Here is a 26115-nt window from a genome sequence, read left to right on the forward strand (position 1 = left end):
TCTACTTGAACTCCTTGAACTTTGAAATGTAATTGAAACGTCAAAAAACGTCTCTCAAAAACGGCAGCAGAATTCGGCAAGAAAGGCGAAAAAACACAAAAGTTAAAAATTATAGTGTAGTTATAATATTTCCAGTGTTTTTTCTTTCATATTAGGTTACCCTTTCAACGTCAATACCGCTAAAGCTAGTACGGCTCTATAACCTAGTGTATTTGTTATGCCCTTCCTTGACCCGTTGCCGAAATATTAAAAAATGTTATCCAAACACAGGATTTTATCCAAATTAAAGGCGAGAGCAAGTTTTCATTATAATGTTTTCTCAACAAAATCTCAGGTGGGAAAGATAGACATCCCATTTTCAAATGAGTAAGTATTCACATTTTTAGGTTATGTTAGGTTAGCATAATATTCAATAAGTAAAAGAACATCCTTTACTTCAACATTACCTTAAGTAATTTAGTTATTTGTGTCATTAATATGAATAAAAACATGCTCTAAACAAAGTACATTTTTAAAAATATCAATAAACATTTCTTTTTAATATTCAGAACTTCACTAAAGCTATCAACCGGTCAATATGCTCGCTTCGCCGACGGTTCGTGTGTGGCTACGCTTGGGAACACCAGTGTGCTGGCAACAGTGGTGTCCCGAGCTAAGCAGAGCAGCAGTTCGTTCCTGCCGCTGGTTGTGGACTATAGACAGAAAGCGGCCGCTGCTGGACGGATACCTACTAACTTTTTAAGGAGAGAACTAGGTAAATGTGAAGGTGTGATAGGGATTTTAACTATAAAACTCCCGTGAGACAAACATATTTTAAGCGGGTTACTCACGTGTTAAGTCGATATAGCGACCCCCTCTCCGCCTGCCCTCAGCAGCCGCGTACACAGAGCAAGCGCCCGCAGTATGCGTCGCGCTCTCGACTTGTAAAGGTGGGGTCGCTACTCTTGAGAAAGATCCTCGAAAATGGATCGAAGCATGTCAAACGCTATAACGACTAAACACGTGAGTAACCCGTTTAAAATATGTGTGATAGGGATGCAAGCATGTTATAGATAGATTCACTAAAGCTGGCACGAATGGATTGAATGAAAGTTATGTCACCTGTCACTTCGAGTGTTAGTGTGAGTGCCGTTCTTATACAGGTGGCTCCTAATATTTTGTAAACAACAACAAAATGGGATTTGTTATTCAAGAAAAATAAAAATTATGCTATTAGGTATAATACCTATTTAGACTAAACAGGTAAAATATTATGTCCGAAATAATTAATATTCATGCAATCTGTGTATGACCAGAATTAGGATGTGAGATGACACTATTCGATCCAATTGTCTCGTATGAGTTTGTACATGTGAGACAGTTGCCTAATATGTTGCTTTGTCATGTCATTCATGTAAACGATATACTATGTGCCTGACCTAATAAATTTTTCCGATCGGACTTACGTCATTTTGATGATATTTTGTATGAGATGACGCACAAAAATCCGATCTCTGATTATTACACAGGTTATTACATTTTCTTCTTGTCTTCACGACCGTAAAGGGTTAATGTCAAGAATTAATAGGTGACGGATGACTAAAAAGGTCTAAAACTATGGCAGACTAAGGAGTCCACGGTTAACATGATTTTTTAATGTCCTGTTTTATTTTAATGTATTTAATTATTTAAAACTAAATAATAAAAACCCTGAAGGTGGTTTTCTGAACATTGAAAAGTTGTATGAAATGACTTCTGCGGCAACTGGTACATCAATACGGAGTGTTCAGCGGATCAAGAATAGCTTCTGCAAAAATGCGACAGCGGCATCGGCTTCAAATGTGTTTGTAACACCCGGTAAAAAACGACCACGTTTGTCACCAAAATCAGATGTGGACAATTTCGATTTAAATGTTATTAGAAGGTATATTTATAATTTTCACTCGGTACACAAAACGTTGCCAACTATTAAAAAAATACACAACGTTTTAAAGGAATCGATAGGTTTTCCTGGTAGTAAAACTTCTTTACTTCGTCTCGTACATAAAATGGGATTTAGGTGGAAGAAGATTCAGAACAACAGGATGCGGCTCATTGAAAAAGACGATATTCGTTACAAAAGGTTTATATATTTACAAAAATTACAGGAATATAGAAACGAAAACCGGCCCATTGTTTATACTGATGAGACGTACGTCCATAGCACTCACATCACACCAAACGCATGGGCCGACAACAGCAATAGCGGTGTTAGAGTTCCTATATCAAAAGGTCAAAGGTTGATAGCGGTTCACGCATGTACAGAGGAAGGTTTCGTAAAAAATGCTTTGCTGACATTCAAATCCAACCAGAAGTCCGGAGATTACCATAGTAACATGAATGCTGCAAATTATCGGAAATGGGTGAACGAATATTTGTTACCAAACTTAAAACCCAGAAGCGTCCTTGTTGTAGATAATGCTTCTTATCATAACGTTCAAGTGGATCGGGCTCCAGTTAAAAAAACGATTAAAAAAGAAATGTTGGCTTGGTTAGATAAAAATAATATACCATACCCAAAAAAAATACGAAAACTGTTCTGTACATAATAATATAAAAACATAAAGATACAAGAAAAACTTACGTATCAAATACTCCAAGAACACGGTCATTCTGTGTTACGCCTACCACCTTACCACCCGGAATTCAACCCGATTGAGATGTTGTGGGGGATAATAAAAGGTAAAGTAGGGACGAGGAACGTAACTTTTAATATGAACGACGTTCAAAAACTATTCATCGAGGAGGTTGATGCCGTAAAAAAAGAAATATTTGAAGATATTTGGAGAAAAATCCGAGAAACAGAGTGTTCGTATGAAAATATGGAGTACCAGATAGACGATCTTACTGATGGTTTTATTATTAATATAAATGCCAGCGAGGATGAAGAATCTTCAACATCCAGTTCAAGTGAAGAAGTGTCCGAGTAACATTTTTACTCTAGTTGTATAAAATGTAAAAAAGAACGCATTGTACTTAAATATAAAGATAAAACATCCAGATTTAGCGTTTTTTAAGACCCTGATTCAAAAACGTACAAGTCGTCCGTTAAGGAAATTGATTTGCGTACCAATTTGGACCTAATCACTAGGCATTGGAGCTTCCGTCGCACGATAAGACTAATGGCAAGCCATAGAGTCGCCATTTTCCATAAATCTAAAATCTTATTCATACATACTGATTTACTAAATAATATCTTCAAATGCCTTTTCTGCGGTCGTGATAAAAAGCATAGTAAAATGATATAAAGATTGTTTTTATGTTAGATTATAAATGTGTAACTTAATGTCTTTGTTAATTTTCTGTTTAATTGTAATTATGAAAAGGATGATGTACATAACACAGCATACACATGGAAATTTCAACCGAATTAATCTTTTGCCGAAATAATGCTTTTGTTCTCATTTCAACTAAGTCCAAATAAATTTATTATTTTATCATACTCTATCGCTTTAAAGGCATTTTAACATAAAATCAACAAATGAGTATGAATATGAATAAGGTTTTAGATTTATGGCAAATGTCGACTCCATAGCTTGCCTAAAGTCTTACCGTATAACATCTACCGGGTTTCATATTGATTGTCTCTGTGACAAGGTACGAAATGGTATACTTACAAATCAATTTCCTTGACAGTAGGTACTCAGTTTTTGTAGTATTCTTTATACTGATGAATTTGGGCTGTCATACGGGATAATTTATCTACAAATACGTTTTCAATAATCAATTTTTGTATCAACCTGTATGTAATCATTTTGTGACGCACACATAAATATTATCATTCACTCATTCAATCCATTCGTGCCAGCTTTAGTGAATCTATCTATACAACTAAATCATAAGGTTTAAAATTTACCATTGTACTTACTTACTTACTTATAATATGCATGACTTTGTTTTAAATACATTAAAAGCCAACTTAGTTGAGAGTATAATGTTCTCTCATCTCAAGTTCATATCTTGTACATTCAGTTCCATAAAGTAAGTATATTAACTATGCGATTATTTATCATATTGATAACCAGATGGTTACTAGATGCACTTAATGTGTCATGCGTATTGATCTCTGATGACACCAACACAAGATGAAGAGTTATTATTTATTTAATACACTAGCAGCTCTTCGAGCTGATACGTGTATATCACTGCACTTGTGTTTATTTTGCACTTTTCAAAGTTCTGATATAATTTTCCAGTCTATTTTTGAAACAGTTCACTGACGGAGCGCTAATAACAGTTTCTGGTAGTACTAAAAAAATTGATATTGTTCATAATTGAGTTGTTTAATATAGAATTTACATGTTCTTTCTAGCATTTTTAGAACTTTAAAGTTCAGCGACTTATTTGATCTAAAACAAAAATATGTATTTCCAACAGGTCCCACAGAACGCGAAATCCTCACTTCCCGCCTAATAGACCGCTCACTGCGGCCGCTCTTCCCACACAACTACTTCTACGACACACAAATCGTCTGCAACATGCTGGCGGTGGACGCTACCAATCCTCCGGAGACAGTTGCCATCAATGCTGCTAGTGCTGCTTTGGCGTTGTCTGATGTGCCGTGGAATGGACCTATTGGGGCTGTTAGGTAAGTCATATATTTGTGACATAAGTGACTCCTCAAATTCTGCTTATGTCTTAAATTTCAAAATTATCTTCTTCCATACTGTGTCTGTTTGTTTGTCCGTCCACACCAAAACGGAGCGACGAATTGACGTGATTTTTTAAGTGGAGATAGTTGAAAGGATGGAGAGTGACATAGGCTACTTTTTGTCTCTTTCTAACCCCCCTCCCCACTTCTCTAAAATAGGGGGTGGAAGTTTGTCGCTCCATGCGTTGCGCATTTTCGAATTTAAAGCGAGCGAAGCCGCGGGCAAAAGCTAGTATTTCATATTTCATTTATTGCATAGCCATGAACATATTTACATAACAAGGTGTTACAGGGGTGTGTAATGATTGGTATAACTTTTTTTGGTATAGTAACATTTGATATAACAACATTTGGTATAAATTTAAAGGATATAATCACTCATTTGACATAATTAACATTTGGTATAACCACAAAATATTTACTTTTATTTTGTATAATCATTATTTCGTATAACATTTATTTATAATAACCGTTATATCGTATAACTATCTATTGATATACGACTAGTATAATATAACAAGCAAACAGTATAAAACATTTCATGAATTAATTTTATTATTTTTTGAAGGGATCACAGTTCTAACCTAACCTAACCTACTTTTCTGATAACAGTACATATGTTTAAGGGTCACAGTTCTAACCTAACCTAACCTACTTTTCTTGGTGGCAGCGCGTTGTGTGAAGGGGTCACAGTTGACACAGTTCTAACCTAATATACTTTTCTGGTAAATGATGGATCTAATGTATTGTACATTTTTTTTAAATTCTAACTGTGCTTCAGAAAGAATTTGTGTTATACAATGTATTTAGTATCGGAAATAAGCATTATACTCAAAGTATGTTATAATAAATGTTATTCGAGAAAATGATCATTATATTAAATAAGAATTATACAATTTGTTAGTATGTCATTTGTTATTATATGATTCAATAATTATATCAAATGATCGTTATAACGACTAAAAATATATCAAAAAAAGTTATATCGATCGATACGCACCCGTGTTACAGGTATAAGTAGGCAATTCATGACACCCTGTTAGGGCACACAATATTTATTATATCTAACTTAATATCAAACAGAACTAATGAATATTAAAAATAAAAATAATCATTGCAATAATAAAATTTTAAAATTCGGTCTTCCATGACACCCTGTCGGGGCACACGAATTATCTAGCTTAATACTAAATTTAAGAGAGGTACAAGTATGAACGTATGAATTAATGAATGATTTATTTGCATGTGAATATTGTGTTTACATTAATATTTAGCTGTTAGGTACAATATATTCGAATCTCCAAGACCTACCTATTGGCTTCGTGCGAAGTGCATGGAGGGGGTAAGCAAAGCGATCGCAGTGCTTGCGGTGGTCAAAATCGACACTGATTGTGGTTGTCATCTATCAAAACTCATAAAATATAATACAATGTGTAATGATTGATATGGGGCACCAATGTTGTTTCGTTGTTAATTGTAAAAATAATGGCATAAATAGTCGTTGCACGTTCTATGCATTTCTTAGAGCACACTGGAAATTGGATCAAAGAACTAAATGAATAGCTACCGTGAAAAGAAAACGTAAGTGACATGTCAAAACAAAACATTATAATAAATTGAAGAGGTGTTGCCCGGCTTGCGGTACCTTCAGAAATCTTCTTTGTGCCATTTAGGAGCTCCAATTTTTCCTGAGGGTGTCGGTGCTGCACTTGAAGATAAAAGGTTAGCGTTGGTTCGGGCCAAGGAACACCTGGGAAACTTGTCTGCGCATGTTGCGCTTATTCTGCTGCGGAACTGTTTTGCTGCACCGCGTATAATGTACATTCTAAGAACAGCTCCAACCTGGTTGTTTCAATCAGATCTGAAGTCGCAGCGTTAGACGAGACAATCAAGGGGGTGCTTGAATCCATCTTGAATGTACATTTGGATGAAACGCAGTGGTGTCAAGCAGCCCTTCCAGTCCGTCACGGTGGGTTGGGAATACGGCGCTGTAGAGAGTTGGGAGTGGTGGCATTTCTTGCTTCGGCTCACGGGACATTGGGTCTTGTTGCTCGGATCTTATCTAACAATGGTGACATTACCCAGGTACCGTTTGCTTCGGAGGCGTTAGCCAAGTGGACTACTTTTTACGGTGGCGGGGATCAGCCCGAAAATCCCATTGTGCAGAGGGGCTGGGACGACATGTTGTGCAAGAAGACTGTTGCAAACATGCTAGAGGGAGCGGTTCTAGGGTTGAGTCAGGGGCGTGGCTGCACGCATTACCTTCCCCGTGGCCTTGCGATTGGGGTGTAAGGTGTGCGAGGCGCATCGGTGCGTTTGCGGGGGCATGGTTGAGGAAGACGGTCACCATGGTCTCAGCTGCTTGAAGTGCACGGGACGTTTCTCGAGGCATCATGCTATCAATGATGCAATCCGCCGGGCTTTGGTGTCGGCCAACGTTCCTTGCGTTTTGGAACCTCCAGGGCTGTGCCGCACGGATGGAAAGAGGCCTAACGGTCTGACATTGGTTCCATGGCTTCTGCCTTCTGGGTCGGTGTCTCTTATGGGACGCGACGTGCGTCAGCACGTTTGCGCCGTCCCACTTGAACCTTACGGTTAGGTCTGCAGGGTCAGCCGCGGAGTATGCGGCCAAAATGAAGCATGCCAAATACTCTGCCCTGGAACCAATGTACGACTTTGTGCCAGTCGCAGTCGAAACTGCGGGACCTTGGGCTCTGGAGGCGAAGGAGTTCATAAGGGATTTGGGCCGGCGGCTAAGGGACAATGGATGTGACCCTCGGTCCGGATCGTACCTGGTCCAACAGATCTCATTGGCTATTCAGCGTGGTAACGCTGCCGGTGTGATGGGGACATTTGAACCGGGTACGATTCGGGACGGTTTCATTTAGCTTAAAGTTTTTTTTTTATGTGTGACGAAGCCTGTTGCGGATATCATCATTGGTTTATAATAAATCATATTTAAGCTTTGTTAACCTAATATTGTTCAATACGCTCTTAGTATTTTTCCTACCGTAAAAGATTATGCTTAAAGATTCAGGCCTAGCCTGGGAATAGGCCCGTGTCGGATATTTCTGCGGCCGCGGACATGACTAGGTACTTACGTTTAGATTTGTTTTATATGGCATTAACGGGATGGAGGTTTAGCGAATACCATATCACTCGCTCGTAGAACTTCTACCATGTTCCCCTCCTATGTTCTTGAAGAGTCCTTATATGCCCTGCCAGCACCAATTTATTGCCTCTTTCTGTGGTCTGGGGTTGGAAGTTTATACCGTGAGTAATGCTTTGGAAACTGATTTTTATTATTATATCCATGCCTTTATAATCTATCTACATAAATTACACTTGAAAAACTAGCTCTTGTTATTCGATTTATTTAAAATTAACGAAGAATCGTTAAAATATATGTTTGTTTACATGTCATTTTTTGACATTCTCCACTTCAAGTTCACATGGTAGTGGGCGTAATTGTTGTGCACGTAGCCAATACAGACACTGTATAATAAAATATTAGCTTGGCTCGCTACTAATAGTAATAGAGTTGATATAATAAATGGTTCTAATTTTCTATTCAATTAATATTTAAGTTAAAAATATAATTAGTTTTTACTTCCCATCAGAACACTAATCTTACTTACTTCCGATGCCGCTACAACCCTTTGTGGGTCTTGGCCTCCTCCACTGTCTTCCTCCAGTTGTCTCGATCTCTGGCAACCCTCCTCCAGTTGGTATATTTCCTCAATCTCCTCAGGTCCTCTTCCACACAGTCAGGCCACCTTTTCCGAGGTTTAGCCCTGGGCCTTTTTTGTTGCGGTGTCCACCTGGTCATAATATTAGGAGCCCTCATATCTGGCATTCTTTCAACTTCAACACTAATCATTTTCCTGTTTCATAAACTAAAAACTCGAGCCCAAACCCATATTTTTACGAAAAAGAACGAACGTGACATGCTATTTCAGTTAGTCTCAATACAAGACATACTGACGCTGTCTGACTGACTGAACGAACGCTTCCGTAAAAATGGGCCATTTTTTTTCAAAGTTGTCCACCCCACTTTTTTTTTGGATTTGGAAATTTTTATGTGATATCCACTCAGAATCGAGAGCTCTTTCAATCCTAATAGGAGAAAAAAAGTGTCCCAAGGTTTTTTTCCCATTACGTTACCATTTTTTCGTACATTTTGTATGGCGGTAACAAAATGGAAGGTCTGAAAAATGTATGGAAATCTAGGGACATTTTTTTTCTCCTATCAGGATCGAAAGACCTCGCGATTCTGAGTATGAACCGCGTAAAAAATATAATATGTTACAAAAAAAGTGAGGTGGACAACTTTGAAAAAAATGGCCCAAATACGAAGAAAAAGCTTTTCGCACTACATCTAAATCATAAATAAATCAATCATTTATTCGTGATAAACAACATACAACACATATAAAACAATAAAAGCACGTTCAAAAGTTAAAAGAAAAAATAATAATTAAAAAACAAAGAAAAATAAAACACATTCATATAATTGTTTACCACGAAATCTGTACATCTGTAGGAACTAATCAATAAATAAACAAGCAATTACTTCCTCAGCATAATTCAACCCTTAGGCACTGGTCCCGCCGCGAGCCAGTAAACTATGAGCTATAATCACTCCCGTGTCTCTTTTATTTGCACGGTAGTGCTTATCTTTTGTACGTTTTTATAGCCGATAGCTCATAGTTTACTAGCTCGCGGTGAGATCAGTGCCTTATCATTGTTATCATTTATATTTCCTTTTCAGACTAGGCCTAATAGACAACGAGGTAATAATCAACCCGACCCGCAAGGATCTACAGACGTCCCAACTCAACTTGGTAGTAGCCGCAACTGCACAGAACCTGGTCGTGATGCTGGAGGGCAGCGCCAATGATATCCTGCAGCAGGATCTACTCAAAGCCATCAAAATAGGTATGGTAAGTTCATTTTCTAACGCTAAAGAATAATAGGGAACTTGACTGTACTTAAAATAAAATATTTTACACCATGCACGAAATAACGCATCAGATAAATATAAGAAAAATATGGAAAGAAGTTATGTTTAAATCCGATTTCTGTTTAATAAGTCAGGTAGAAATATATAAAGTAACTGAGTTAACCGTGACGTCACTCAATTCGATTTCATATTAATTCCATATTAGCAAGACGTTGAAAATCGTTTCGACGATTCTTAAAAATAAGCTGATTTGACTAGGAGGCAAGTAGCCATATACTTAAAGCTAGGAAAATACTACGTGGACGTCCGCGGTCGCGCGACCGCGACCGCGACCGATCAGTGTGCACGGTCTTCGGGACGTGGCTTCGGCTGACCAAAACATCCAGCAAGCCAGATTTCGATCGGACATCCGTACGCCCAAGGCCACGTCCACGATCGACGACCGATAGTTTGCACGGTTAAGTGTATATTCATTGTCTAGATCCGCGTCCGCGGTCGCGCGACGGCGGACGTCCGCGTAATATGTGCCTAGCTTTATTATTATGCAAGTTGGGCGTTTTTGCGAAAAAAGATTCAAAAACATTTTTTTCTAAATTATGAAAAAAAAATCCTTTTATTCTAATTGCATTATTACAATTTTTTTACATTAATTTTTATTTAATTATGCTGGTGCATTAGACCCTTTTTGGGTGAAGGCCTCCTCCATCGATTTCCACGTTATATAAAAGAGACACGGCGATATTTATAGTTACTCGCCCAGCGGTGAACTATCAATATCGCCGTGTCTCTTTTATTTACACGGAAGTGTAGCACTTTTTAGGGTTCCGTAGTCAACTAGGAACCCTTATAGTTTCGCCATGTCTGTCTGTCCGTCCGTCCGTCCGCGGATAATCTCAGTGACCGTTAGCACTAGAAAGCTGAAATTTGGTACCAATATGTATATCAATCACGCCGACAAAGTTGTAAAATAAAAAGTGAAAAAAAATGTTTTGTTAGGGTACCCCCCCTTACATGTAAAATGGGGACAGTTTTTTTTTCATTCCAACCCCAACGTGTGATATATTGTTGGATAGGTATTTAAAAATGAATAAGGGTTTACTAAAATTCGTTTTTTGATAATATTAATATTTTCGGAAATAATCGCTCCTAAACATCGATCTAAACTACCTAGATGCACCATCATGGCTTAGAATGTGTCCGCAGCAAATTGTGCTTGAAAATGTTCTAAGCACAATTGGGAGGTCAGTAGCGCTTCATCCGCCGTGTCGGCAACATGCCTAAGTGCTCCGTAAAAAAGTGCATAAATAACACCTTATATACGTTAAAAAAGGATGACGTATCGTATTTCCGGTAAGTAATTGTTAATAATTTTATAATGTTATGCATTTGTGGCCAAAATGGCTTCCTAACTTACTAAAAACATTTATTTTCTAGAATAATTAAAGTAAATTCCTTGATTTGGTCTTACGCAGTTTGTCTCTTTCTCTCGCGCTATACTAGTAATGAGCGGACGGCGACAAAAGATGGATGAAGTGGAACATAGTTAAAAATGGAATGATGGAGTCGCTAATTTATATTTTTTGTAAAAGAAGCCTATTTCGTATTATTAGTGTATGTATTTATTTATTATTATGGACCAATAAGTCTGAAATAAATGATTTCAATTCAATAATATTAATACATATCTTATAAATTACTTTAATTATAAAAAGAAACAACCCGGGAATAGCAAATTCGTTTTTAAGTAATAAAAAGGTTTTTATTCCAGATTCCCAAAACAAGACGTTGAAAGGGAAAAATGGCGCAAGATTATAGCTGAGGAGCGGAGAGAAGATTTACCCACACAAAGCTTTGAAAGAAATTACGTAGAATAATAAATTAATGTCATCATTCAATTCTTCTTTGTTTTAATAGCTACTTAATTCATATTCTCCAAGTGCACCATCCCTCACACACACCACATACAATCCCTCAACTGTTTACCTTCACATAATCGCTACACATACACTCACTACACGCACACACACACACATATGTTATATATATTAGACGACCGGTCTGGCTCAGTCGGTAGTGACCCTGCCTGCTAAGCCGCGGTCCTGGGTTCGAATCCCGGTAAGGGCATTTATTTGTGTGATGAGCACAGATATTTGTTCCTGAGTCATGGATGTATCCTATGTATATAAGTATGTATTTATCTATTTAAGTATGTATATCGTCGTTTAGTACCCATAGTACAAGCTTTGCTTAGTTTGGGGCTAAGTTGATCTGTGTAAGGTGTCCCCAATATCTATTTATTTATTTATAAACATACATATACACACACACACACACACACACACACACACACACACACACACACACATATATATATATATATATTAAACAGTTTTTCGCAAAAATACCGCAAATTTCCTCATTCTCGCCTTTCATCTCATAGCGCGACTCCCATGATGCCTCTGTCCATCCTCGTTCCCAATTTAAAAATGGCGTTTAGATTGTTGCAGCGCGAACGAAATTAAACTTATGTTGGTTGCAATAAGACGTAGATTTGTTTAAAAATATGCACACCTGCGATCTGCGGTCATAAAATTTTATGGCTTTCGCGATGATCACATTCATTAATGTCATAACCGCCAATTGCTTGCATTTGAAATTGAACTCTAAGTACTAAGAAATAACGTTGTTTTTGTAAAAAAATTAAAGTAGTTTTTACTACATTGCGAAGTTTTCGTTTGTCAACTAAACGCACACATTTGCAACTAAGCGATCGGACACTTTTGAGTGTCGAATTTGTAGGCGATAGTGTATCTAGGAAAGTTTAAATCGATGCTCCTAAAGGAAAAAAAAGTGTGTCCCCCGCCCCCTCTAACTTTTGAACCATATGTTTAAAAAATATGAAAAAAATCACAAAAGTAGAACTTCATAAAGACTTTCTAGGAAAATTGTTTTCAACTTGATAGGTTTAGTAGTTTTTGAGAAAAATAAGGAAAACTACGGAACCCTACACTGAGCGTGGCCCGACACGCTCTTGGCCGGTTTTTAACTTAATAACGTAACGATTTGGTGACCAGGTACCAAAGAATCAATGCACATAGTCCGCGGCATAGAAAAACTACAGAAAGAGCACGGCAAGACGAAGAGAGAGTACGACACACAGGTACCGATACCGCAGGACGTTATCGACGCTGTCAAGACGCTCTCGACTATGAAGATACGGGAGATTCTAAGGTGAGCTTATTGTCAGACTTTTTAGCATTTATTTCGCGCATTTTTAGTCATTTGCTTCGCTTGACATGTTTTGACATGTTGCATGAGCAGGCTTGATGGTGGAAGCCTTTTTGGTGAAACAATTTTCATTATTTTTATGTAATTAATAATTTTTATAAATAAATATTGGGGGACATCTTACACAGATCAACTTAGTCCCAAACTAAGCAAAGCTTGTACTATGGGTGCTGAGCGACGATATACATACTTAAATAGATAAATACATACTTATATACATAGAAAATCATCCATGACTCAGGAACAGATATCTGTGCTCATCACACAAAATAAATGCCCTTACCGGGATTCGAACCAAGGACCGCGGCTTAACAGGCAGGGTCACTACCGACAGAGCCAGACCGGTCGTCAATTGATACTTTCTTTATTATCTCGTATGAATGTACATCATTCATTGTTAATGAAATGATGTACTTGCATTAAAATATTAAAAGCTTACTAGTCCACCATGTTAACATTGTCAACCCATGGTAAACCATGTCAAAATAAAAGAGATCGCCCATTACGCAAAAGCGCCATCATTTTATCGTCCCTTCCCAAATATTTGAATTACGTTTTCATAAAAATAACTCAATTCTTGTTGTCCCTAATGTTTGCACAAATAATCAACATATTTTTTCTTCCAGTGACTTCTCTCACGACAAGACATCCCGCGACATAGCCATATCTGACCTTAGACAAACAGTAATCGACCAGCTAAGAGAAGAAGGTGACCCAAGTCAGCTGCAGGAGTGTTTCAACAGTCATCTCCGGCAGACATTCAGAGACATGATCTTCGAGACGGACACAAGGTGTGATGGCAGACGGTTGGATGAACTCCGGAAGATCAGTTGCCAGGTATGATTATCTACCAGACCAAGATTATCTTCCAAGAGTTGTCTTCTGGACCTTGCATATAAGACCTTTAATAGTACTAGGAAGGAATATTATTATTATTTTAGACAGGCGGCTAATGCTGGTACATCTAAATCATAGGTCACTTTGCACGATTTCACTTCTTAGATAGTTTGTCTAGTCTATTTTTAAATTGATTAACACTGAAATAAAACTATGGAAAGAGATTAAATCGCGTATAATATTCAATTAATATTCGTGTATTTTAAATTCATTATACGCGATTTAATCCGTTTCCATAGTTTTATTTCATGAGTATTATATCGCGGTAACCGAAGACAATATTTTGATTAACACTGGTAGAGTTCACAACTTCAGAGGGTAATTTGTTCCAACTTGCACTATTCTGTTTGTAATAAAGTGTTTGCCGATATGGGCATTTTAAGAATTTGGGACCCCCCAATTAGCGAAAGTTGTTAACAAACAAACAAACAAAACAGTGTTAAGTCACTGTCAGTATTGTGACGTTTTTGTGTTAATTACATAAACTTTAAGCGATAAACTACATTCAGAATGTGAAAAAAGTAAATTTTTAGACAGATTTCATGCTTAATTTTCGTCACAAAACTGACAGTGAGTTAATTTTTGTTAACAACTTTTGCTAATTGGGGGAACCCAAATTCTACAAATGCCCATATATGTTTTGTGCTTTGTTGTTAAAAGTTTTAGGTTGTGTCCTCTTGTGCGCGTGTTTGAACAGGTCGACTAGTATTTTTTTTTTATATACTACGTCGGTGGCAAACAAGCGTACGGCCCGCCTGATGGAAAGCGGTCACCGTAACCTATGGACGCCTGCAACTCAAAGAGTGTCACATGCGCGTTGCCACCCCATTAGAAACTTGTACATTCCCTTTTGCTGCGTTAAATACACAGCAAAAAGGAGTGCACAAGTTCCAAGGAGGGTTCGGGTTGACGACGACTCAAAGGACAATAGACGAAATAAGTCAGTTCTGTAAGTCCTCCCGTCATCAGCACTCCACACCCTCGTTGAGCTCTGGCAGCCTTACTCACCGGCAGGAACACAACACTATGAGTAGGGTCTAGTGCTATTTGGCTGCGGTCTTCTGTAAGGCGGAGGTACTCCCACAGTTGGGCTCTGTTCTAGATTCGAGCGAGATGATATCCGCTGTGCTGTGCCCTACCACACAAAGCGGAATATCATTCGCTATGCCCTACCCCCTTTAAATATGTAGTAGTGTATGTAATTAGTAAGTATCTCTGTGTTTTGTCTAGTTCTTGTTTCAATAAATAATAAATGTTTTTTAGGTGGGTCTTTACGAGCCTCTTCACGGCAGCGCGGTATTCCAGCGCGGGCAAACCCAAGTGCTATGTACAGTGGCCTTCGACTCTCCGGAAAGCGCGCTTAAGATGGACACACTCACTATGCTTACTAGGTAAGACCAAAGACATCCGCATGTCTTCCTTCGAAATAATCAATGTTTTTTGCTGATAAAACATTTTTCTCAAACATACATACATACATACAATTACGCCTGTGTCCCATAAAGGGGTAGGCAGAGCACATGAACTAAAACATGCAATGAAATATTGTCTTTGCGTTCCTTAAAATGGGTTGGGAAGTATCGCTTTTTGGGCGCAACAACTCGAGAGGACTGTAAAGAGATTTCATATTATTTTTTAGGCCTAGGCCTGCAAAGTAACTTTTTTATAAAATATTGTCCTTTAGAGCATTTTTTTTTATTTCATTGTATGTTTGAGAAAAGCACTATGCATGCCTCGGCGTGAAAACGGATTCCCGGCCTCGTATCCCTATCCTCGCTCGCACGGCCGTATATACCCACTTGGCCGGAAATCCTCATTTTCCCGGCCTCTGATGTAATGTACTATATTATGAGGTTATGTTTACATGTCAAAACGCTCGCAACCAACTTCACTCTAAACCTGATTCATGAATGAACTTTACGCTCGGTCATTGAACCTATCGTAATTAGGACTTTTTTTAACCCTTCCAATAGTTGGAACGAAAAAAAACCACTCAGGGGGCCTATTCTGATTCCCAAAACCTCCCTGGCTATGTCACTCTCCATCCCTTCAACTATCTCCACTTAAAAAATCACTTCAATACGTCGCTCCGTTTTGCCGTGAAAGACGGACAAACAAACAGACACACTTTCCCATTAAAAATATTAGTGTGGATAAAGATTAAAAAATAATTTTCTCAAACATGCAATGAAATATTGTCTTTGCGTTCCTTAAAATGGGCTGGGAAGTATCGCTTTTTGGGCGCAACAACTCGAGAGGACTGTAAAGGGATTTCATATTATTTTTTAGGCCTAGGCCTGCAAAGTAACTTTTTTTTATAAAATATTGTCCTTTAGAGCATTTTTTTTTATTTCATTGTATGTTTGAGAAAAGCACTATACATGCCTCGGCGTGAAAACCCGGCCTCGTATCGAAATCCTCATTTTCGCGGCCTCTGATGTAATGTACTATTGTAATAATTTTTCAGTGGTATAAAAGAGAAAAGTTTTTTCCTTCACTACGAGTTTCCGTCGTACGCGACTGGTGAAGTGGGTCGTACTGGAGCCCCCGGGCGCCGCGAGGCCGGACACGGGGCGTTAGCGGAGCGCGGGCTGCTGCCCGTCGTGCCGCCGCAGCCCTACGCTGTGAGGCTTACTGCTGAAGTGTTGGAGTCCAATGGTAAGCAATTACTTATACTTAGATCTAGCAGCTATCTCAGGCTTATGGTTTTTTACGTAAGCTTGGCTGAATGAAGACTGCTGTCCGTCGTGCCCCCGCAACCGTATGCAGTGAGGCTTACTGCTGAAGTGTTGGAGTCTAATGGTAAGTAATTAAAGCAGCAGTTATCTCAGCCATAAGGTTTGGTTAGTGGGAAGTGCATGGAGACCTGGCCGAGAGGGCTCTGCTGCCCGTCGTACCACCGCAGCCGTACGCTGTGAGGCTTACTGCTGAAGTGGAGTCTAATGGTAAGCAATTAAAGTAGCAGTTATCTCAGGCGTATGGTTTGATACATAACTCTGATCGAATGAAGGCTTTTGCCCGTCCTGCCGCCGCAGCTTTATGCAGTGAGGCTCACTGCTGAAGTGTTGGAGTCTAATGGTAAGTAATAGAGAACTTGACTGTAGTAAAGATAAAATATTTTATACCATTTTTTATACTACATCGGTGGCAAACAAGCATACGGTCCGCCTGATGGAAAGCGGTCACCGTAACCTATGGACGCCTGCAACTCGAGGAGTATCACATGCGCGTTGCCAACCCATTGGAAACTACACACGATGCACGAAATATATCATCAGATAATTATAAGAAAAACATGGACGGAAGTTATTTTTAAATCAAATTTCTATTTAATAAGTCAGGTAGAAATATATAAAGTAACTGAGTTGACCGTGACGTCACTCATTTCGATTTCATGTAAATTCCATATTAGCAAGTCGTTCAAATTGTTTTGACAGTTCTTATAAAGAAGCTGATTTGACTAGGAGGCAAGTAGCCTATTACTTATACATACTTAGATCTAGCAGCTATCTCAGGCTTATGGTTTTTTACGTAAGCTTGGCTGAATGAAGGCTGTTGCCCGTCGTGCTACCGCAGCCGTATGCAGTCAGACTTACTGCTGAAGTGTTAGAGTCTAATGGTAAGCAGTTACTTCTACGTAGATCTAGCAGTTATCTCAGGTTTATGGTTTACTACGTAATTTTGACTGAATGAGGGCCACGTACCACCACAGCCGTATGCAGCGAGGCTTACTGCTGAAGTGTTGGAGTCTAATGGTAACAAATTAAAACAGCAGTTGTCTCAGTCATATGGTTTGATTAGGAGGAAGCGCACAGAGCCCTGAGCCAAGCTGAGAAGGGACTGCTGTGCCGCCCGTCGTGCTACCGCAGCCCTACCGGTGCCGGACCAGGAGCGCTGGCTGAAAAGGGACTTGCCTGTCGTACCACCGCAAACATATGTATATGCGGTCAGTTTTACTGCTCAATTATTTGGAAATTTAGCAGTTACGTCAGGCGTAGGGTTTGATTTTGATTCAGAAGTTTTTCGGTATTTTTTAAGAAATAAAGTTTTACTACATTAAAAGAATACATCGCGGACGATAAATTAAGCTAAGCTATTTTCCTTTTATATAATAATAAATCAACAATGGTTTAAAATTGAGCTTTTTTTTCAGGTTCAAGCTCAATGGCGTCAGTATGCGGAGGATCCCTCGCGCTGCTAGACGCGGGCGTGCCTCTGACGAGCCCCGCGGCCGGAGTCGCCATAGGACTGGTGTCCCGCGCTGATGACAAATCACATATAGCCGACTACAGGATACTGACGGACTTGTTAGTGAGTGAGTCCTTATTTTATACCGGGTAGTAAGTAGGGATATAAATATACTCTGGTAGAACATGCTTGCCAGTAGCTATAGGAGAGAAAATCAAAAAATGAAAATTCGGAGTGTCTTCGGCACTGGTCCCATCGAAATGTAGTCTGGCTCTGTCGCGCCAATACGCAAGAGCAATAGAGATAGATATATACTAAAGAGATATTATCATGAGCGTTACACACACTGTCGTGATTAAACACTGTTAGATCTAACAAAAACTTGGATCGGAACTCAACTACATATTGAATTTATTCTTCTATTTTCTAAATCTATAGGAAACGTTATACATGATTTATTTTTCATTTGAAGGCACTGGTTCCACCGCGAGCTAGCAAGCTATCAGCTATCGGCTATAAAAACGAACAAAAGATAAGCTTTCCCGTCTAAATAAAAGAGACACGGCGATATTGATAACTCACCGCTGGGCGAGTAACTATAAACATCGCCGTGTCTCTTGGGTCGGGAGTGCTTATCTTTTGTTCGTTTTTATAGCCGATAGCTGATAGATTGCTAGCTCGCGGTGGAACCAGTGCCTTCAAATGAAAAATAAATCATGTATAACGTTTCTTATAGATTTAGAAAATAGAAGAATAAATTCAATATGTAGTTGAGTTCCGATCCAAGTTTTTGTTAGATCTAACAGTGTTTAATCACGACAGTGTGCATAGCCGAATGCACAGACCCTCACGAAACGCTCACGACAATATCTGGCCTAGCGCGTAGTGACCCTGCCTGGTACGCCGCGGTCGCGGGTTCGAATCCCGCTAAGGGCATTTGTGTGATGAGCACAGATATTTGTTCCTGAGTCATGGATGTTTTCTATGTATATAAGTATTTGTATATTCAACTATGGGAACAAATCAAATTATTTTTAACAAATATTTTGATTTGTGTTTTTTAAGTAGTCACACTATTATATTTGTATATTATAATATATCGGCACTACTTTGAAAAAAAAACGTATCTTCTTTTGTAAATGAAGAGAAATATGTATTTAGTATGTATGGAATGCATATAGACTTACTACGTTTTGTCTTTGAGGAGCAGTGTGAGATACGAGATTTTTTCAAAGTATTGACGATATATCGTTGTCTGAGTGCCTGCCACACAAGCCATCTTGAGCTTAACGTGCGACTCAATCTGTGTAAGAATGTCCTATAATATTTATTTATTTATAGTATCTATTTCGTATATATCTATCTCTATTGCTCTTGCGTATTGGCGCGACAGAGCCAGACTACATTTCTGCGGCGTTTCGCGTCGCAGAAATGTCATTCGGTTACGGGGCCTGGGCTCTATTTTATAAAAACACTATATGGCTTTAAAATTGATGTTTTTTTAAGACAATCCACTCTGACTTTGGACCTGTTTACTGTATAATTACAATTTGTAACTATTTGAAAGAGTTTTTTTATGTTTTTTTATTAGGTATATACGAATTTTAGTTTGATGTCTTTTTTTTTACGAAGCTTGTTGCGGATTTTCTATTTGTGATTTGCATTTATGATTTCGTTTGAAGAGGTTCATAGAGACCAGGCAGGCAATTATGGTCGCGCGATAAATGATAAAACATATGGCCCTTCCTATCGCACTTACTAATAATGCGATAGGGACGGCCTGTTCGTGGTAAGATCTTTATTGCAAACCATGGTATTTACATAGATGTTACAATTTGTGGATAGTTACACATGGACCCCGGTGGGGTGTAGCAATTTTCCTGTAGCAAGTTTCTATAATATACAGAATTACACACTAACTTAAGCTTTTAAGATAAAAATTAATCCACCATTACAACTAAACCCAACTTTACCCCCAGGGCATAGAAGACTACATGGGTGACATGGACTTCAAAGTCGCAGGCACCAGTAAGGGCATAACTGCACTGCAAGCCGACGTGAAGCTGCCCGGTCTGCCGCTCAAAATTGTTATGGAGTCAGTTCAGAGGGCCTGTGATGCGAAGAGTTCTATCATTGGTATCATGAACCAGTGTATTAGTCAGCCTAGGTAAGAGAAAATCGTTTACCGGCCAAACCCACTTAAAATTCCATGAGAAAGTAATATAGCCTCTTGGCACCCAATGTACTTTCTGAAGTACATTTGGTTTCAAAGGAATTTTAACTTTCATGTAAAAAAAAATATATCATTTCTTTTGTTTCTAAAATTTTTTTAACAAATGAAATTGAATTCAATCTCAAGTACAATAAGAATCAAAATTCCCTAGGAAAAATTTTATATGGTGGGCGCTGCGAGGGTAAAGTAAGCACGTGTCCGGATTGAAAAAAAAAAAACCTTCAAAATTGTCTAACCTGCTTATAAAATGTGTCGTGAAAGTAAAATAAAGTATGTACGCTGCTGTTAAGTCCCTTAAATTTTTTAAATTATGAGTGGAAATTTGATTGATTGATTGAAATCGGTTTAACCTTTTTACCGCTTTGAATTTTTCATCGAGCCGTGTTCGTGTTGCCGCGGTAGTACGAAGTTATACGAAGATTTGTCTTATTTATCAGACCTCGGCTGCTGAGTGAGAGCAGCTTCCAGATCCCGTGCTGTTACGCGAAAACGATCTTAGGAAACCTTCCTTCGATATTTAATTTATGAAAATTGGCGTTTACATTTTGGAAAAAACATACAAGGTGCGAGAAAAAGGTAATTTTTCATAAATTTTTTCTCAGTGGATTTTCTAGTCGGAATTTTTTTTTGGTCCCATACAAGCTTTTGATCCTTGATAGGAATGGGAACGATTGGCGTCAAAAAAAGTTTGTGAATAATTACCTAATTTTCGAATGAAGGAAGCTCTCCTAAGACCGTTTTCGCGCAGCAGCACGGGATCTGGTAGCTGCCCTCACTCACCCGCTATCAAACTACACCCTCTGTATATCGGACTACGGCGGTTGAACGGTTAAACATATACCATTGCTCTTCATTTAAAGAGAACGTATCTTATCCTCGTAAGGCTCGATGTACATTACAATGCACATAGTGTTGCAATCTAATTTGAACCTTCCATGAACGGAATAAAGTAGAATTTCCATTGTTACATTGATTTTTGAAACAAACAAAAATATTACCAATTTATTTATAGAATAAGGTTCAAATTCAAAATGGGAAAACTAAGTATGGTGGGCCTTACGAGGTTATAAGAGCCTTGGCTATGAGGCCATTTCGTGGTACTTCATTGCTTTCTGTCTTGTTGTTATTATGTGTATTGTCTTGCCTGTGTTCACGAATAAATGTTTATTCTATTCTATAAGGTACTCTTTGTTCTGTTACAGGCAAGGGAGAAAGGAGAACATGCCCGTTATGGAAGAGTTGGAAGTGGAAGTGCACAAACGAGCGAAGCTGCTCGGTCTTGGCGGCGGCAACCTGAAGAAGCTTTACGTCGAAACCGGGGTGCAGGTAAATTGCTTTCTAAGGATGCAAGTAGGGTGATAATCCTGCCCTGCTAAGCCGAGTGGCGCTATCTCAAAACCAAATGATTTTGAAAATGGAGCTGTCAGTTATAGATACTTAAGCATAAGTTAGCTATGGATTTTCGTTTGAGATAGCGCTTTTCGGCTTATCAGGGCAGAATAGGCTACTTGACCCTTTTTTAAAGTCTGTCTTATATGATTAAGTACTGTCCAAGTAACCGAAATAAAATATTACCATATTTTATTATGACCTAAAAACAGCAAAAATATGTTTAAAGTATACTTTTAAGTAATCAGGTGAAAACAACACAGTCATGTTAATCTATAGATTATCTGTGCATCAAGTCATTCTATTCGAAAACAACATTTTCTGACAAAAGTATCCTACCTACTCAAAAGTATGAGGCATAAAGTTCATTATTTCAGTGATTGTTTTGACATGAAGTTCAAATTCGATGACGTCACTACATCGCTGACAGCATTTTCGGTGGCCAAAAAAAAGACATTACACACACTTTTAATCGAAAATACGTAGTCATCATACACTTTTAATACCCGAAATCTATAAATATTGGTTTTTTATGTCAAATACTACAGAAGACAATAATTTATTGTGTAAAATTCAATATGAGTCTAGTAGCCTATTCTCGCAAGGTGCCACACGGGGTCAATGACCTGTCACCACAGACCGGTGTCTCTAGACTGAGCTTCGCGGTCACTACCCGTCGTCTGGTGTAAGTGTATAGGGTTTGATTAGTAGCGCCCAACTACACGACGCGTTAGCAGTGTGGACGTCCGTGCGACAACAGATCTTTAATAATTTAATTTGTTCGTAAGTAATAAATACCTACAACGTAACGTATTTAACGTTATTTTGCTCACTTGTCTCCAAAAACGACTGTTTACTACAGTGCAATAAGGTTCAGGAGTATTATCATAAAATAAAGCAACCTATTCATAAATACTTTTTTCCAGATTACCCCAATAGATGAAACAAAATACAGCGTGTTCGCGCCATCACAAGCAGCGATGGACGAAGCCAGAGCCCGGATAGATTCGTGGCTCAGCGCAGAAAGGACGCCAGAATTGGAGTTCGGCGCTATTTATAAGGCCAAGGTCGTCGAGGTCAAGGATATCGGGGTTCTGGTGACCTTGTACCCTGGAATGTCACCGGCGTTGGTGCACAACTCGCAATTGGATCATAGAAAGGTACATTTCAACATACCGTCATAGCATAGGTATGCTTGGTAAATTAGTAAATGTTTGGCCTAGTGCTGAAAGGGCGCCAAAGTTAGAGTTCGGCGCCATTTATAAGGCCATGGTCGTTGAGGCCAAGGACATCGGGGTTCTCGTGACCTTGTACCCTGGAATGTCACCGGCGTTGGTGCACAACTCGCAATTGGACCATAGAAAGGTATATCAACATTTTGTCATAAAGGTTAAGGTAGTAAATGTCTGGTCTAGTGCTGAAAGAACGTCAAAGTTGGAGTTCGGCGCCATTTATAAGGCCAAGGTCGTCGAGGTCAAGGACATCGGGGTTCTCGTGACCTTGTACCCAGGAATGTCTCCAGCGTTGGTGCATAACTCACAGTTGGATCATAGAAAGGTAAACTTTTGTGCAGAGCAGATTGGGCGCTATTTACGTTGGCTACAGGAAGACCGTTTTTTTTTTTCATCTTTTGCTTTGTATGCTGCGTGAGAGGTGAGATGACGTCCGATAGAGATTTATATAGACCGTGATTCCCTTTTTGATTTTTGTCGAGTTCTCGATATTTCGACGCAATATAAGTTTAATGGAAATAACCTTGAATTATTCAAACTCTCGTCCGATAGAGAGGTATGGAAGAAAAAGATATGCTGTGCCGACCCCAAGTAATTGGTTATAAGGCAAGCGAATGATGTTTTGTTTTGTATCCAATGCACCAACATGTTTTTTTTGTTATGTCTTTATGTTTCAAGCACTTTTCATAGCTCAAGTGTTCGTCATATTGTTTGTATAAATAGGTGTCAAACGGACATTTTCGCGAGAACAATCACCAAAAAAAGCAAGAGACAAAAAAGTGGTCCCAAAATTTTCTATTATTTTGCGTACTTTCCACTTTGTAACCGCCGTGTAGTGTTTAAAAAATGGTAACGAAGTGGAAAAATTAAATTTGAGACGCTTTTTTACCTAGTAGGATCGAAAGGGCTCGTGATTCTGAGTAGGAAAAATTCACCTATTTTACAAAAAATAGTTTTTGAATCTTTTTTCGCGAAAATGCCCAGATTACCTTTTTTTGTTTCCAGATAATGCACCCGTCCGTCCTGGGGCTGGACGTGGGGTCGGAGATCCAGGTGAAGTACTTCGGCCGCGACCCCGTGTCGGGGCAGGCGCGACTCTCCAGGAAGGTGCTCACGTCGCCGCCGCCCGCCCGAGTCAGGAAACTCGACAAGAGCTAGTGGACTAGTGCAGTGGAGCAGAGATCAACTGTGCAGTCATTCGAAAGTGTGTGTGTATCGGGAAGCGAGCGAGAACTGTAGGGAGTGCGGGCGGGGCCGGATTAAGGATAGGGCGAGTGGAGCGGCCGCTCTAGACGCCGAATGGTGGTAAAGGGGCGACAAAATCATAAACGTGGGATAATCCATATAAGTAAATCAAAAATCAGTAAAAAAGTTTTATATTGCGTGGACGGAATGTCCACATAATTATCTCAAAATGGCGAAAGGGGTTGGGAATTAATTCAGCTATTGAAAATGCATTATCACTGATAATTTATCAGCCCCAGGGATGATAGGGCGCGGCTGAGGAGATTCGAGGCCGCTGACAAACAAAACTGTCCCGTCCCTACTCTATATAAAGTGCTTAAATTTTTTGCGTTAAAATTACGACCAAAGAAAACATTTTCGCGCTCACTAAGCTCGCGTTTTTTTTATCCTATCTGGAGAACCTTTTACCGAGGGCGCCAAACCTAACTCTACTCTGATCGAGTGCACGGGCCGGCACTGAGTGCGCTATTTATGGAAGTGAAGCGTTATGGTCAAGTTACTATAATGACAAAGGGTTACAAAACATGACGCCGTTATCAGTAGTCCAGATTCAGGGTAAACTGTTAATCAAGGCTGCTGAAAATATCTATGTTTCTCATATATCTCATATATCATTTCTCGAAGTGATTGTCAATGTCTAATATGAAAAGTTGGAAAAAGACTTTCGCTTGTAACTTTCAGTTTTGTCGAAGCTACAAGTTACAATTGGTAATCATAATCCGCTTGTAACTTGTAACTTTCAATTTTGAGAAATGGGCCCCGGATATTTGAAGACTTTCATCGGAGATTTTCATTTAAATAATATTACAGTAGTATTACTATGTGAGGTGTGCAATAAAGAGTATTGTATTGTATTGTATTGTATTGTAGTAACTAAATATTCTAATGAACACAAGTTAAATTATAATGAGAGGGCGCTACGAGTCCTTGTATAGATTACTCATATGAGAGATAATTTCGACCTCGACAGCTGTGACCTGGGTGGCCGAGCGGATAAAGAGGCATTTCCCGCGATTGGAAAGTACGCTGGTTCGATTCCAGCCTCAGGCACCAGAGGACTTGGTCACTTTTTCTTTCATATGTGTAATTTATTTCGGTTTTAACTAAATATTTTCCATAGTTTTTGTTATGACAGCTACTGTTACTTCTGTTTTATTGCAGCAGTAACATTTCACATGAATACCAAAAAATGTAAATAGATTATGTATTGAATTAATAATTAAAGTTAAGTTTCGAAATTCTGAATTTTCATTTGAATACCCTCGTCCTGCCCAATGTGTTTTATAAAGGACATATTCCAATTTTTTGGAAATTATGAATTAAACGCCTGGATGGGCAAAAAATATCTGTTTGTTTTTCTTATGTTTTACCTCTTTTAGCTAAATCGTGGTACAAAGGAAAATGTTACTCTAAAAATTGGTTTAAATTTCAATGTCTCAAGCTGTATATGGTGGGCAGGAGGAGGACTTTACTATTTTATTTAGTTATTATTTACACTGATATCAGTCAAACTGAACAAAATATTTTATTATTGAAGAGTGAAGAGACTTAATTAATTGAGATATTCCCGATAAACTACTGTATAGGGTTCTTAGAGAAGAGTGTACAAGTTTCTAACGGGTCGGCAATACGCATGTGACACCCCTTGAGTTGCAGGCGTCCATAGGTTACGGGGACCGCTTTCCATCAGGCGGGTCGTATACCTACTTGTCACCGACGTGGTATAAAAGATAATAAAAATACTCATCTCAATCCCTTTGACAGAGAGTGACGTCTAGAGACGCGCAATGAGGAGGCACTGACATTTTATCCCGCCAGGCGGCGCCTGTGCAAGTGTCTAGGCATGTCACTGTCATTCAATTGTGAGAGAAAAAAATATCTTCTCGCTCTCACGTATGAAATTCTTTATCTGTGCAATGGACTATTAAGGTGGCGCCATCTGTCATAATCTTTGAGTGTGCTTCCTCATTACTGAACTTCAAAAGCCTTCATGTACTCGAATAAGTTTTAC

General features: G+C 38.8%; 1 protein-coding gene across 1 annotated transcript; it reads left to right on the top strand.

The window, feature by feature from the left end:
* Positions 1-37: 37 nt before the first annotated feature.
* Positions 38-24222, top strand: LOC125232360 (polyribonucleotide nucleotidyltransferase 1, mitochondrial). The gene is made up of 13 exons (XM_048137991.1): positions 38-366; positions 549-754; positions 4396-4606; positions 9441-9607; positions 12707-12863; positions 13547-13757; positions 15081-15208; positions 16285-16475; positions 17971-18128; positions 19985-20172; positions 21441-21564; positions 22554-22787; positions 23865-24222. The coding sequence occupies exons 1-13, from the start codon at positions 254-256 to the stop codon at positions 24015-24017; spliced, it is 2241 nt and encodes a 746-aa protein (XP_047993948.1). The 5' UTR covers positions 38-253; the 3' UTR covers positions 24018-24222.
* Positions 24223-26115: the final 1893 nt, after the last annotated feature.

The sequence above is a fragment of the Leguminivora glycinivorella genome, chromosome 13 (assembly GCF_023078275.1).
Source record: "Leguminivora glycinivorella isolate SPB_JAAS2020 chromosome 13, LegGlyc_1.1, whole genome shotgun sequence".
NCBI classification, from domain to species: domain Eukaryota; kingdom Metazoa; phylum Arthropoda; class Insecta; order Lepidoptera; family Tortricidae; genus Leguminivora; species Leguminivora glycinivorella.

Coding starts and splice junctions, on each gene's coding strand:
- LOC125232360 (XM_048137991.1), top strand. CDS start 254: ATGTTATCCAAACACAGGATTTTATCCAAATTAAAGGCGAGAGCAAGT. Junction 755..4,395: donor CTTTTTAAGGAGAGAACTAG/GTAAATGTGAAG, acceptor TATTTCCAACAG/GTCCCACAGAACGCGAAATC. Junction 18,129..19,984: donor GGATACTGACGGACTTGTTA/GTGAGTGAGTCC, acceptor CTTTACCCCCAG/GGCATAGAAGACTACATGGG.